The 16,218-nt window shown below is 44.7% G+C and overlaps 1 protein-coding gene across 8 annotated transcripts in view; it reads right to left on the bottom strand.

Annotated features, from left to right (window-relative positions):
* L3MBTL3 (L3MBTL histone methyl-lysine binding protein 3) overlaps positions 1-14,503 on the bottom strand; it is an 88,385-nt gene extending 73,882 nt beyond the window's left edge. For 2 of the 8 annotated variants that reach the window (XM_074896295.1, XM_074896296.1), the window contains exons 1-2: positions 12,308-12,678; positions 4,472-4,583 (exon numbers count right to left, since the gene is read on the bottom strand). In XM_074896295.1, the coding sequence (XP_074752396.1) occupies positions 4,472-4,583; positions 12,308-12,426 (231 nt within the window). In that variant the 5' untranslated portion in view covers positions 12,427-12,678. The other 6 variants (XM_074896298.1, XM_074896299.1, XM_074896297.1 and 3 more) reach the window with 6 other exon arrangements.
* Positions 14,504-16,218: the final 1,715 nt, after the last annotated feature.

The following is a 16,218-nucleotide window of genomic DNA, read 5'->3' as shown; positions in this document are numbered from 1 at the left end:
AATTTGAAATTCTAGCGTTTTCCACAACCACTCACTATTTATCTGTCACCCAGTATGCTCAAGGCAGTGTTCAAGAAGTATTAATTATTTTATGACTATTTTTGCTAGAGAGTTTTAACAAAATCTGTATGAGAATGTATTTCCACCACCTTCTCCAACTACGGGTGACAAAAATCTAACAATTAACACTGCTCAAATTCATAGTGAAAGAACATTTTCAGCATCTTACCAGTGTGAAAACAGATGTAGACATTAGAGACCATGGCACGGCTGAGAACAGAGGCTTGGTATCTGACTGGCCTCCCTTGTTTTCATTAGACTGGGAGGTGACTCCCCCTGCATGCAGCCTATCTCTTATCTCATATCTACCTCATATCTCATATCTATATCATATATATATCATACCTCATATCTCATATCTACCTATGTCTGGTAGGCATGAAACTGCCCAGAGGACTTTGTAACAAAGAGAAATACAACTTCCCATTTCTGATTTAGTTGTTCTTCTGTATCATAAAGAAAGGTAAATTTAAGCAATGATACGAAAATATTGAGAAAAGTTATTTGTAAATGTTTCAAGCATTTTACACTACTTACAATAGTTTTTTACCAGCTTTTATTCATAGAGGAACTTATATTCACAAAAATGAAGTGGTTCTGAAAAAGAATGGCTGCTCAGTTATACTTAGCTGATAATCTGAGGAGGCTGGATATTAATATAGCACACAAGAAAAGAGATTTCTTAAAAAGCGCATATGTAAAAATAAACATGAAACTTCAGCATGCAAGCAGTAAAGACAAGCAAATGCCATATGAGTTACATGACTGAAAATCAGGACTTCAAGTAGGTAACTCCACAAAACTTCTCTATTAAAAAGCAGCATTTCAACATTTTGGTATATGTTTAACTTAAGGCATGCTCATACAATACAGTTCACCAAATCTGAGTGTTCAAAGACAATCTTCCCCAATGTTTCATGAAAAGACTAAATGTGAGAATATAAGCAATAAATTGTCTGCAATAAATAGTTCAGCTATTGCTCATTATTTATTATAAAAAACCCAGGCACTCTATTACCAAGCTATAAAAATAGAATCTTTGGATTTGTGCTTCTTACTACTATAGTGTTTTCACTGGATTTTTCAACTGTATTTCAACGTAAATGCACGGCAATGGTTTGATATCTTTAGTGGAACTAGTCTATTATCATTTTTGAAAGACACATGAAAGTTTACAAGAAGTAACTGCTATGTAAGGCCATTTTCTTTAGATTCAGGACACGGTATTAAAATACTCTGTTATCCGGACAAGTCAGGTAAACTATCTACATTAATACTATTCTGAGAATTCCACAAAGAGCATAACATATCTTCCACAATCACATTTACAGTTTCAAGGGATTAGTCACCCTTTTAAGCATCGGTATGTAGAAGCAGCCCTGAAAAAATAGTTGTTACAATTATCTCAAGAGCTTTAAAATCCTTACTATTCTAACAGCTCAAACTGGTTTGGTACCTATATAAATGCCTAGTCTTTCACATAGTCTTGACATTCCCTGGTCCAGTGATCTCCTCAGACTAATTCTGCATTGTTATAAAATATTCTTTCAGTCAGGCTTCTGTATTTAAAAAAAAAAAGCAACAAAAAAGACCAGAATAAGCTGCCTGATCAATTCTCTCTGTATCTTTCATCAATCTGGGTACATTACCATTGCACCTCTGTCTGTGTCTTTCCTAATGAATGCATGGACCAAAGAAATAATCTCTGTCAAAAAATCAAATACTTGTTTGCTTCCAAATAAAAAAAAAACCACCAACCACAAAACTAAAAAACCCCAGAAGAGAAACCTTAAGATGAAGCTCATGCTTTCTTGAACAGGACATAAAGAATCTTCTTACATGATTTTTTGAAGTTATCCTCAGCTACACTTCCCAGTCCCTTCCCTCTCTTCGCATGGAAGCTTTTCTATTCCTCTACTAATGACCCAACCTTTGCTTTGGTTTTGTTTCTGTTGACATAGGGTAACCAGAACTGAACAAAGCACGTGCCAGTGATTTATATGATATTATTATATTTCACTGCATTGCTCCCTTCTGTATTCCTTAAACATTTCAATATCGTGTTTTCCTTTCATACAGTGTTGCTTATTAAAATTGAAAGGAATTTTAAAAGCCTGGATTTTTTTAGAAAAATACAGAACTGGTAAGGGATGTAGAAGCTGATAATAGCTTTGGCAGCAGCAACCATGAGATGGTGAAGTCTGAGATTCTGCAAGAAGCAAGCAAAATAAATACTGAAACAGCAGCACCGGACTTCAGGAGAGGCAGATTTTGGCTTGTTCAGAGATCTGCTTGGCAGGATTATACAAGAGACTGCTTTAAAGGGTGAATAGGCCCAGGAAACCTGAGTATCTCTCCAGGGACTTCACACCAGGAGAATGATGCATGCCAGTGTGCAAGAAGTTAAGAAAATGTGGATGAAGGCCAATATGAATGAACTAGGGACTCCTGACTTAGTTCAAATGGAAAAGGAAGTAAGCAGAAGGTGAACCAGGGGAAATGTTACATTGAGAAGGTATATGGTGATGTTGCTGTAGTGTACAATGATGGAATGAGAAAACCAAAAGCTCAGCTGGAAACTAGTAAAGGCAACAAGAAAGGCTTCTATACGTGTACAGGCAGCAAAAGCAAATTACCAAATTGGAGGGAGTGGCTGATAATGAAAGGGAGGGTTGCTATTCAGAAAGACCTCGACATGCTGAAGAAATGGGCTAACAAGATCTCATGAAGGTCTACAAAATCATATGCAAGGCCCCGCACCTGGGACAGAACAGCTGTGTGCACAAGCACAGCCCTGGGGCTGACTATTGGAAAACAGCTTTTCAGAAGATGACCTAGAAGAAGAGTTGAACATGAGTCAGCAATGTGCCCTGGCAGCAAAGGCAGCCATGAGCTTCCAGGGCTGCTTTAGCAAGAGGGGAACCAGCAGGTTGAGGAAACTGATTATTCCCCTCTATTTAAACTGATGAGACCATATGTGGACTACTGTGTCCAGTACAAGAAAGACACTGACATACTGGAGCAAGTCCAGTGGACGTCCACCAGAACAAGTAGGGGCTGTAGCAGATGGATGACATGCAACGAGAAGATGAACAAACTTGTTTGCTCAGTCTTAAGATCAGAAGAAGAGATTTTACTGCTTTCTTCCAGGAGGACGTAGAGGGGATGGAGCCAGGTTCTCAGATGTGCACAGTAGAAGGACAAGAAGCAACAAGCACCAGCTGCAAAAGGGGAAATTCCAATGAAGTGTCCGTAAATGCAAAAAATCACTGTGAGGGTGGTCAAATGCTTAACAGGTTGTCAGCAGAGACTGTGGTATCTCCAACCCTGGAAAAAAACAAATCCATACTGGACAAGGCCCTGAGCCACCTCATCTACATTGGCCTGAGGTCTGGGGTGCTCAGAGGTGGTATTCTGAGGTCCTTTCCAAAGAAAATTATTCTGTGAGTCTCTTCTATGGTTCTGTGATTTAGAACAAAAAACCAAAGAAAACCGAAAATAAACCACAAAACACTTGCAAAACGTATGCCCTGAATTTCATGCATTATTTGGCTCTTTACTTCAACAACAGACATTGTATCAGGCATCAGCCATAAAGTTCTTTCAAAAAACACACATTTTCTTCTGAGATTCTTTTTTAAAAAATAAACTATGAGAAAACCTCATCAGTGTTATTCTAAGTGGAATGATATGAAAATATTGATTATAATCAACAGGAAATAGGTGCAAGAAAATCTCTAATATCGAAACTGTATTTTTAGCTAACACAGCAGAGGACATCTGATGACACAGTAAAAAATATCAGATAAATAAAAAAATACATAAAATACTCTGAAAACAAAGTAAAATTGTAATGATTTACTTCAGTAAATACATCCAGTGTGAAAAATGTAATTAAAAGTACTATTCCAATATAATTCAAATTTCTAAACTATACCAAGCTCAGAAGCACTCACAATTAATAAATTTTTCTAGGCACCTACATGACAAAAGCATAATAAAAATAAACCATTTTTATAAATAAAAAAGAACTAAGAATATGAGGCTGTGAGCATCATTGACAGTGTAAAGATTCTTAGTGATACGGTAATATAATGCTCTAAATGGACTGAATTTTCACACTTAACTTTTGAGATTTCTTTTGGATTTTGTGCACTTGATTGCTTCTGTCTATATAGTGAGGCAGTGCTAATTTATGCCTTCCTACGGGGATGACAGCTGTCTGTGCCAGCACCAGAAACTGAATCAAGAAACTCCAGAGCTAAAAGTTAACAGGCTACAGTCTCTTAACTAAGAGTTGCAGATTCATGGTTTATTCATAAAAGCAGATACCTACACACCAGCTTGTGAAATGCATTCTTTCAGCATTTAACATTTTTATTTCACTTATTAAAAAAATTACGTATCTTACCTTTAGGTCACTTCCTGGCAAAGTACCTATGCCATCCTTCCAGTCCATAGCACTAAATACATCAAACTCTTGACCATTTCCACTAGAAGCAGATTCATTCATGATGCATGTACTAAAAAAAAAATTAAAAAAATAAATAAAAAGATTTTATCTGAAAATGCTAGAAGTGGTTTAATGCTTGTATCACCAGACATTTCTTCAAATGCACTTCACAGACTAGTATCAAATGCTTCCCTCAGCACACTAGCAATGTGGACAGCTGATGACAATGCTGGTAATATACACTAATATACCAATATACACTAGTAAAAGCAAGGAAAAACCTTAAAAAATAATACCTGTTTTATACACTAGGAGGCTAGTAATGAGGCTGTATTGGAGAGAAATTAAAAACTTCAAACTGCAAATAAACTGACATGAAGTACACCTAGGAAAAACGTTTGTTCTGGGGAAGGCAGAACATGAGTGCATGCCTATAATAAATATGTTTAAGTGCTGTTTTTTCTTACTATTGGATAACATGCTGATGTTAATTTGAAACTGTCTTTCATTTGCATAGTCTGACTCAGGACACCCAAATATTCCTTGTCTGTTTCCACTCAGTTTCACTAAATTTTGATTTGCATTTGTAAAATTTATTTACATGTCGAGCAGCACATATGCACCAGAGAAAACTACTACTTTGCAAGACCGTATTTTACTGGATCCTTCTGTTTCAGAACAGTGAAAGGAGAAGAGAGAATACCTATCTTCAGAAATAGTGGTTTCGGACATTCTCTTCTGTGACAAGAGTTTATCCCAAAGAATCTGCACAAGCAACAGAAGTATGTAACAGTTGCCACTGACCCCTGGCTTGGGCCCACTGCTTGTCACTGCCACAAAGACAGCATCAGTTGCACTGAACTGCAAATGTTTCTAGCAGCCAGCTGTGACTACTCCTTTCCACTTCTTACAAACCCAACAATCTTTAAATCTGGAGCCTGGCACCAAATTTACTATTTGTTCAATGTGAAATCTGACTCATTAATTCTCTTTCTGAAGAACTTCTACGCTATGTCTAGCAGCTGAAATAATTTGCGGCAAATTAGCCCTGTCTTTGGTTTGTGAACTATTAGCAAAAGCTCACCCCTGTTCAAAGTTACACTTTCCGAACTTTTTAACAAACACCTTCTAAGCCTCATACTCCATCTGCAGACTGCAAACTTCTGCTGCAAGTATCAGCACATTTGAAATTCAAACAGGTTGTGAGAGAGCTTCCTCAATGCTTGACCTTGTTTTCTAAAAATCTAATTTCTAACTTAGGTCTCACTGCCAAAATCTGCAAATATCTATTAATACTCTCTGGAAATATGGAATTTCCACAAAAAACATTGAGTAGGATTTGTTCACTCACAGAAAAAGATGGAAAATGAGCAGAAAAACTTAGGTTGTCTAGAAGCACTTTAATGAAAGTCTGAGGAGAAAAATGCTTAGCTAGTTAACTCTGTTGTGTGAAAAATAATCAAATTTACATTTGTTTCATCAGAAAATTTGTATCAATCACTGTAACAGCACCACTACAGACAGATACTACTTTGGTTTTGGGTCTGCAGTGTGAACTCCCTTAGATTTCTCCTTGGCTTTCTCCTCATTTCTAGCAGAATTCTTTAAAACCCCTGAGCAATATCTTACTCCACGAGTACTTTCATTAACACTACAGCCACCACACAATATCAACAGGATAACAGGAGCTGGACCTCAGTCAGTAACCACTTCTTAGGATGAAAGGTTCTGCATTCCTCTTCATTTCATATGATGGGTAGGGTTCACAGAAGGCTCTTCGAGAAAAATTCACATATTTCACATGGCAAGTTTAAAGCAAGAAGAACCACAGGATTTAATGTGTCTTCTCCACCCCTAATTTCAGTAATCCTCTATGAGAAAGTATCAGAAACTGTACCAGCAATGCCGAAAATTCATTTAAAAATATGTCAATGAATCTAAACAAATTCAGTGCAAACTGAGAATTCTTCAAAGCCACACACTTTATCTTTTAAAGTAGCTCCCAGGCAAAATCTACCACCCCATCTCAGGGCAGCTCCTGAAACACAGCTTGGACCATCTCTGATCTGCAAGCCTGGTGCATCGCAGAGCCCAAGCCCACGAACCGTCCAGCCTTCCACACCACAGCAGAACAACTCCAGCAGGCTTCCTCCAAACTGAACTGCAGCATGCTGGCAGAGGCACAGGCCTTCTCTCAAGAACACAAGATCCGAACTGCTAAGGAGTAGATGAAAAATCAGATCTATCCAGAAACCTGTGAAATTTTAAGGACATGAAACATGATGGTTTGAGCACATTGATGTAATGAGCTCCCTGAGATTAGCCTGGCTAAGCAAACACAAAGCTGTGTTCTGTATTAAGTGAAGTTTCTAACTAATCTTAAATTACCACCCTATTTAGAGGACACTTCACTCAACCTTCCTGTGGTTTATTTATTACAGAAACCATTTTCCAATGGTTTCTGCAGAAGGCATGACAGAAGATGGGACGAGACTTGGCAGGCTGTGGGGAAACTCTTCCTTGCAGCAGACACTGTCCCATGAAGCAAGGAGCAGTGGGGCAGCCGCTCCATCAGATGCTGGCATCTCCAATACTGCCACTGTCCTTACAGACATACTTTGTAACAGAAACAGTTGGAAAAAAATGACAAAAGGGAAAAAAATCTTAGAGCCTAACCTACTTCGGCAGGATGTAAGCCGTGGAAGTAAAAAAATAAAATTAGTAAAAATTGGTAACAGAAATGTTCAGGGCATCTCTCTCTCATGAAAAGATACAAACTTTAGCTTAATTACACTTAACAAAGTTTTCTCAGGTAACAATCAGCAATAATGATACATTCTATTGTTTGATAAGGTATTCATTATTGTCTTCCTTCTAAGGAAAGGCACAACCTGTACTTTCACATTCTATAGCCTTCAGAACGGTTCTTAGTGGGCATGAAAAGGTCACAGACCAATGCAGATAGAAATGAATTTACCAAAAGGAATTATATTTAACAAAATACCCGTTTCCAGTTTTGCTGAGTTTGAACAGATGAAAGATAGGACTATATACCTCCATAATGATAATAAGGAGGGAGATGGAGACCAATTAAATTGTTACAGCAATGAGATCCCAAAAAAGGATTAAATCATTGCAATATATACATCTAAATCACAGAACAAAGAAAACTACAGAATGTCTTATCTACTTATTTTCATTTTCGTTTTTAAAGCTCTGATGTAATTCTTTGAACTAGTGTAACTCCTTCCATAATGATTTCATTTGCTTTCATTACTGTTGATACACTTCCAGAAAAGTAGTAAAAATACTAGATGAATAAGGGACAAAGTGATTACAGTACTGTCCCTATGCCTGTTACTGAACGCCATCTGATGTGAAGGAAAGGACGTAATAGTAAGAACTTGGAACAGTCATCTTCCAAAAGCATCTCCAAAATCCACTACTAGGGATATAACTGTAGCTTAGCCTTCACAGCCATAAACTGTAACATTTATAGAGTGTGCTGCATGTTAATATTTCAACATTAACTTTGTTTTAGACCTACGTAATAAATTAATTAAAATAAGCAAGCATATAAAATAAGATTACACACATCCTTTAGAAAAACCTCCATTTTCACCAACTAGTTCAAAAATAAATGAGTACCTCACAGAGGAGATACTTAATAACAGCACTAAAAATGAGATATTTTCATCTGGTGAAAGACTTTCTAAAGATGTAAAGCAAAGAAACAGGAGAGAATATGCCAATTAGACTTACAAGCAGTTTTTGAAATAATTACAGGGTTATGTACTGAATACATCAAAACGTAGTAATAGGATTCTTTCTTTCAGTCAGTGCTTCAAAAAACTACCTGATACCTACCCAAACTTTGAAAATCTAAGATACCACCTGTGAAATGTCCATATTGATTTCTAATCAGCGGTGCCAACCTAATACCAGGTGACTGGGCAGAAGAAAGAGGAGGTATGCCAGACCGGCATGACCTGTCTACGAAAGTGTGTCTTTTCTTTTTATGCCTCCCTGTGTATTTTTATTTTTACTTTTGAGTATTTCTGTAGCTACCCTGACAGGAAAGCCTAGCAGATTTGCCCCATGCTGGTCCCCTCCCCAGCTGACAGCTCCTGTGAGGGGAGGCAAAATGGGCATTGTGTTGCTGGAGAAGGTCTCAGCAAGTGGCACCAAGGGTGAGGTCCAAGGAAAAAACAGAGGTCCTAAGCGAAGCGATGTCCTTAAGGAGCCAAGCCATGGTCCCTCTTCCCAATGGGGGGTTGGGTGACACCAGTGCTGACAGATACTCAGAAATAAAGGCATCAGGTGAGTTTTTGTCCTAATATCATAGATGGCTATTCTGGGCATCTCCAAGGAGAAGGCTGCTTGGCGCAGCACCCATGGGGTAAAGGGACACATTTTCCCTACACAGTAAATCAGGAAACTGAAGTGGAACGAAAGGGGACAACTCAGTGTAACACAGCTGCAAATACACTAACTTTTAGACACCAGTGGACAAGTGGATACTCAGCTTCAGCCTTATTTAATGTGTAAAAACATGAATACTACCAGGACTGACTTGTTACACTGCCGAAGCCACATGAAGCAGAATTGCTCCTTGCAACATAAGCTCCCTCTATTTCAGACAGACTTTGTATTAAGCTAGCTTCGTAATGACAGCAAAAGCAAAGCCAACTGACTGAACTCGCTGGGGTGAGCCCTGCTTTTCTCCTCGCAATCCTCTCTTTGAGCTGGGTGCACCCCCCACTTGTCTCTTTCTTGCCCTCCATCTTTTTGCACCTGATTCTTTGCTTAAAGAAAAACAACCACAACAGAAACAGTGCAGGAAATAGTAAAACGCTTTGAGGCTATCCACCACATTTTAAGATGTGCTTTGTTTTGTCCCTGTTTAATAGTTCAATCATTTTAATGTTTCATTAAAAGAAGTATCTGCAAATTATATACTTCCTTCAAAATCTCATTTTTTTAGGAACTACTTTACTAGTTCTGTGTGCTGAAGAACTGTTTGAGTAAATTTCACTATTTCACCTGTTGCTCATGAAGTTTATTACAAGTTATTTTAAAGATGAGACATATAGTTTATGTATGCATTCACAAAGGGACCACAGCTTAAAATTCTTTGCCATTCTTAACACTTGAAATAGAAAATAAGACCATGCCTGCTAGGTTCTCCAGGGGTACTGTGTATGTTGTTTCCTGCTTCCCAATACTTCGGCTTAAAACCTTTATCCTCACAGAAAGAATATGGCCACAGATGCCTTACAGAATGATGTGAAGCCTGAGTTTCCACCAGGAGAGGCTAAAGGAGGTTCATGTTATCCTCACCTGAGTCTGGTCTCTGCCAGAGAGCTAACAAGGGTTTTGACGAACCATTGCTAGAAACGGAGTAACACGCAGCCTTCATCTATTAGCTCATTTTCAAACATCCACAGAACACTGTAGTAACACTTGCCCAAATACTAAAGCTATCCCGTCATCTAATGAAACTTAACCACTGACAACTTTTATCTTGTTTATAAAGATCCTGTACCTCACACTGAAAAAGCATTTCCTCTGCAATGCTTTCATGACTCTTTTATTTCTGTTATTGTCTGTGCAGTCCTGAGTAGAGGTTCAATCAGCCTTGAGTAAAACAACTCTGAAATCCTATGTCTTAATGTCTCTTAATTCCTTGAACCACGGGCACAGAAAGTTACAGAAAACTTCTGCTTTTATTTGCACCTCTTTCCCTGCCCTGCGGTGATGCCTCCTTGAGAACTGTGACGCACCAAATCTTCACACTATCACCTGACCATTTTCAAATTCTTATTGCTTACCCCAAGTTAATTCAATATACATCCAAACACTCCTTTTGTCTGACTCGTGCCCTCTTCCTCTTCTGCTGGTTCTTAGCAGCTTCCATGAGCTCTGATGTCTTTGAACAATTAATGCACCTTCTTCTAGCTCCTGAATACACTCAGCAGGTTACTGCATTTATAGACTTTCCCTTCTCTCCAATACATAAAGTGCTCATATCTCCCCATTGTGAGGAGCTACCGCTGGAGCACTAATAATCTACGACTACACACTTGCTATCACTTTCTTCAATAAGTCCCATGCCAGGTAATCACTGCTTCCTTACGCCCATCACTCACAATCCATCATCCTACTTACTAGCAGTATTAAAAAACTTAAAGAGTAAATGGAATAGCCCACAAAAAGTCAACCGTCTCTCTTCAGAGAATGAGTGATGTCCAATAAAACCGAACAAGTCAGAGGAAAAGGACTCATCATGTAATAATTTTAAGTTATTAGAACTTTTAAAAGCAACTCTAGAAAAACTCATTAAACTGAAGGTGAAACAGACACCGCAACAACAAACAAAACCATAGTTCACTGCAATTGCCCAAGTGACAACAAAAGCCATCCGAGATGATTGCTTCAGCCACCTGCATTAGGGCACCGGTTCATGAGAAGACCAAATGGACCATAGTCAAAGCCGCTGAAGTCACAGCAGGAAAAAAAACGAGAACCCGGCACTACCCGTATTTATGTGGAGTGCTTTACTGCCTTCGGCCGCTAGTTTCAGAGAGTTCCCTCTCTTAATGATGTTCAACATATAAACTTCTTTGGTAAAAGGCACCGGTTTCCTGAATAGCTTTTAAATTTGCATTAAGAAAAACCGTGTTACGACCCTGAACGCAGACTATTTCCTAAAACGGCACACGCTGAAGTTTCTGTATCGTGAGTTTTATTTAGGCTCACCACCTGATTTTTAGCACCCACGACTGAGCATCCATTCACCAGTCGAAACAAACAGCAGAAATGGTCCGTCCACACCACTCAACTACACGAGGGACAGTCAAAATAAAGCAGAACAAAACTGAAAACGTAACTCACGCTAGTTTTCACTGTGAAGCCTGCACACACCAGCCTATTAAGCACAGGTAACTGGAAGAAATGGAAGAGGCTGACCCTCAGCACCCCGGCAGCTGCTGCCCCCCCGGGGCCTCCCTGCCTCCCTCCCGGCGTCACTCACCGGGGTTCAAACCGCGCTCTCGAGTGGGACAAGTGACACGGCCACGGTGCGCGCCCCCCACGCAGGCCGTGGGCCAGGCCCACCCGCGGGGCGGTGCGGCTGGAGCCGGCGGGCCCCGACAGCGGCCGCCGCGGAGCCGCCTCTTCCCCCCCGCCCGTGGCCCGGCCCGGCCCGGCCCGGCGCGGCGGCCGGAACGCGGCGGCGAGGCCCGGCGGGCGCGGCCGCCGCTCCCCGGCGCCGTCAGCCGGCGGCCTACCACCAGAGGTCCCTCCTTGGCCAGTTTTGCGGCGTGTTTTTGCTGCACTTGAAACTTTCTGGAGAAAACCCGGGCTCAGGTCCGCGTCCTCCCCAGGCTCGGGCAGAACCACCGAGACAAAAGCGCCCGCCCGCCCCGGCCGGCTGGCTCCTCGGGGGGAGCGCTCGGGGAAAGCGGTTCTCAAGCTGCTCCGTTTGTCTCCTGAATTTGCCTTTTTTTTCTTACCCCACCCCCCCGCCCCGGGCAATAAAATCGAGCGGGGGCAAAGCACCCCCCTGCCCGGGCGGCGGGGGCGAGCGCGGTGCGGGCGGGGGTGGGAGAGGAACTGGGTGTTAAGTGTTCCTGAGGAAGTTGCACAACGAGAGAGGGACTCTGCTTGTTTACCGGGTCCTTCGCTTTTTTTTTTTTCCCTCCCACCCTCCCTCCACCCCCCGACACAGGGATCCGGGAAAAGGAGGCTGTCTCGGAGTGGAAAAAAAAAAAAAAAAAAATTTAAAAATGTTACCTTCTCCTCCCCTCCCCCAGCGCGGAGGAGGAGGAGGAGGAAGAGGAGGGGGGGCGAGCTCTCTTTTTCCGTACTGCGGGGGTTTGCTCCCTGGCCGCTCGCAGCCGACCCGCGGGCATCCCTCGGCGGAGAAGTCAGCCCTTCCCGCGGGGGGGGCGGCACACGCCGCCTCCCCGGAGGGCTCGCCCCCGCCCGGCCCCGCCGCCGCCAGCGCCCGGCCCCGCGCTCCAACTTTTTCTCTCACGCTCTCTCGTGTGCGCCCGCTCCGACGGGGAAGGAGGGGGGGGGGGTAGAGGGAGGGAAACATGGGGGTGGGGAGCGGCTGCCGCCCCGACGCGGCGCCCCCCGCCTCGGGCGCTGCCGCCCCGCCGGCCTCTTCCCCAGCCCCGGCCGGGGGCGGGCGGCCGCTCCGCGGGAGCGCCTTCCCGTCGTCCGCCGCTTCTCCACCACCCCCCCCCCCCCAAAAAAAAAAAAAAAAAAAATTCGCTTTCCCCCCTCCCCCCGCCGAAAAAACACCGCCTCACACACGTTAGCGAGAACAAGTGTGCCTATATCCTGTTGTTATATGCACCGGCTGCGGAGACGGGGAGGGAGAGACGGGCGTGTGCGCGGGGGCCGCTCCCCCACCCCGGCCGCACTTCAGCCGAGAGCGCGCAACTTCACAGAAAAGCCGAGTCCTATTCCCTGCCCCCCCCCCCTCCGCCCGCCCCATCCTCGGCAAAATACGCACTCACGTGGATGTGCAGTCCCGCACCCCGCCGGCAGCCCTGGGCCAGCCCCCGGGAGCCCCCCGAGGGCAGCCCGCCGAGCCGGCGGCGGTGACAGGCGCCGGCCCCCGCCGCCGCACGCAGCCCAGAGCGGGCAGGGGCCGTTCCCCCGCCGCCTCACATGTCTGCCGCAGCGAGCGCGGCGCACGCACCGCACAGAGGCAGGAACTGAGCACTCGAGCAAAAGACTTTTTTTTTCGCCTCTTTAAAAAAAAAGAAAAATTTTGCTAGGAGCTTGCTTTTTTTTTTTTTTTTTGGGTACGTGTATGTGTGTGCAAACTTTCCCCAAAATGGCGGAAATTGGGAGATGATTATATTTTAAATATCTCTCGCACACAATCACACAAAGTGCAGGAGCGACGGAAAATACAAACTCTCTCCGCTGCGCGCCGAGAGGCCTTCGCACACGGGGACCCACGGCACATTCAACCGGTATATCCCGGCAGCCGCCACCTCTCGCCGCTTCCGACCAAAAATCCCGGGGCTTTTTCACACCCCTCCCCGCCGCGCATTGCCCCCTCGCAGCCCGCACTTCTCCCCGTCCTTCAGCCTGTGTGAACAAAGAGCCGGGGCTGGGGAGGGGGGGGCTCGAGTGGCAGCGAGCCCCCTCCCTCCCCTCCGCTCCTCTCCCTCCCCGCCCGGCGCTCACACGCACACGCACACCCGTGCACACCCCACATTCCCCCCCCCCCGCCCCCCGCCACCCCTCCGCTGCACCCGCATCACATTGTTCCCAACGGCGCGGCGGTGCCCCGTAAGTGTCATTAAATGGAGCCAACTGACAAGCTCATTGGTGGGGCAAGTCTGCAAAATGTCTCTCCCCTGCCCTTCCCCCTCCCTTCGGAACCCCCTCCCCCCCAAAAAAAAGGCCCCCCCCAAACACATTTCCACAGCTCCCTCCCCCGTATATATATATATGTACATACACATACGTGCGTGCGTGCCCGTGTATGTATATAAATATATAGCGCATATATATACACATGTACTCCCTTCATGTGTTTGGGAAGAGAAAAAGAAATACCAGGCACCTCTCTCTTTCTTTTGTTCCTCTTTCACACTCGTACACTTATGATTTAGTGAGCTCCCCGGTGCCCCAGCCGCTCCCCAGCCACTTGCGAGTCACTTGCCCACTTTCCCCGGCATTAACTTCCATCCCTTCTGCTCGAGGTGGTGGGGGAGAAGCCCCCCTCCCCTTCCCCAGATACGTTTCGTAAGGGAGGGAGAGGAGGTGCGTCTCTCCCTTTATCTCTCGCGCTCTCTCTAACTTTCATCCTCACCTAGGGGGGAAAATTAAAACCCATCACCAGCCTTCGCCACTGCAGCTCCCTAAACGGCTTGCGGATTAGATCGGAACCCGCCGCTCCTTACCCCCCCAAATTCTCTCTTTTTCTCCGTCTCTCGAGGAGTCCTGACAAATATGGTCCAGGGCTGCGGGCACCAGTGAGCATGCGCCCGCCGAGCCAGGGCTGGGGAAAGGGGAAACTGCCGCCGCCGCCGCCGCCGCCGCTGCCGCCGCCGCCGCCGCCGCTCTTCCTCCCTCGCCCGCGCTGCCGCTGCGCCCCGGCCGCCGCCGCCCGCCGCCCGACGGCGGTAGTCGTCGCCGCCGCCGCCCGTGCCAAAAATACAGCCGCCGACAACGGCTCCGACCGAGGTGCATCATCTCCCCTGATTTACTGCCGACGCTGGAGGAATAATAAGGAGACTTGTGCGGCAGTCGCGCGCTATTTTGGGCGCTTTCAAAAATAATGCCTTGCACTTTTCGGGGCGTGGGGGGGGGGGGCGTGTGGGTCTGGTCCTCGGCGGTCCCGCCAGGTGCGGGCGAGGCGGGTGGCGGGCGCCGGGAGGCCGGTGAGAGCCTCCCGGCCGCTCCTGGCCCCCATCCTGTGGGTAAAACGGGGCCGAGGCAGAGGCCGGACAGTTCCCTGCCGGGGACGCGAGTGCGGGGCCCGCAGGCTGCGGGAGAGGGGCAACCCCCCCACACCCCCACCCCCCCGCCAGCCAGGGGCCACCCCGGCCAGGTCCGGGCCGGGCAGCGCGGAGCCAGGCTCCTCCCGCACTCCCGAAGCACAGGGTTGGGACAGCGCGGAGACGTGCCTTAGAATGGGCCTCGTCCCTTCTGAAACCCGGTCAGCTTACAAATTAAAAGTAGCCTCAAATGTGCCACCTGCCTGAACGCTCCCCATCGTTGCCTTGTATTCCCAAAGAAAAACACTGTCTTCAGCATTAATTTTCTGTCACTTGTTGTTCAGAAAACAGTGAAAACGGAAGGCCCTTCTTGTTTCATGGGATCGCCCAGGGTGGACTTCCTTCACCTACCAGGAGGTCTGTTACACCAAAGGACATTAAGCAAAATAGACCTACACGAGGCCTAACTAGACTGGGGAAGAGGGAGGGTGGAGGTTTGCAATCAGTTGTATATACACAATACTTTAAAAAATATGTGTGTGTGTATAGTTTCAGGCAAAGTATAAAACAACACACAACATAATTTTAACTATACTAATCCTAAATATTTTGTCAGACCACTGAGTATCTCCCTAAGGTGACTCTGTCCTTAAGGCAAAAACTGGCAGAGCGGATTTTGAGTTTTTAATAGTTTGTCACGTTGTTATTATATATCTCTTTAAATTAACTCTCAAATCTCAATATACCTTTTGTTAATCCCGGTAACGATCAATGTAAAAACTTTCTTTCAATTTTATATACGCTCCCTTCTACAATTACAGTGACAACTCTGGCCCAAATCACTAGAACAGAAATGCTAATAAATACTAACAATATCTAGGAATAAATACCAACATTAAATATCAATAGAAATAATACATGGCAAAAATGCTCACCTACAAAGTCAGAATAACTAATAAAATCGTTTAGACAAGACCAATTACAACCTTTTCGCTATTACAAATAGATATATACTGTATTGCAGTAGTATCCCCATGAGAAGGACAGCATTGCACTGGGCACAGGGCAGAGGTGGTCCTCTGACAGGACTTCCCAGTCCCAGTAAATACTCCGTGGAGTATTTACTTTAGAATATCTATTAAAATATTTAAGAATTTAGACGTGACATCTCTCCTCCCTTAAACTATGCCCATACTCACACAATTTAGACGTGACTTTACTTACACTTTTACCATA

The sequence above is a fragment of the Athene noctua genome, chromosome 1 (genome assembly GCF_965140245.1).
Source record: "Athene noctua chromosome 1, bAthNoc1.hap1.1, whole genome shotgun sequence".
Lineage (NCBI taxonomy): Eukaryota > Metazoa > Chordata > Aves > Strigiformes > Strigidae > Athene > Athene noctua.
The sequence above is the reverse complement of the archived record's forward strand: the minus strand, read 5'-3'. Positions and strand labels throughout refer to the sequence as shown.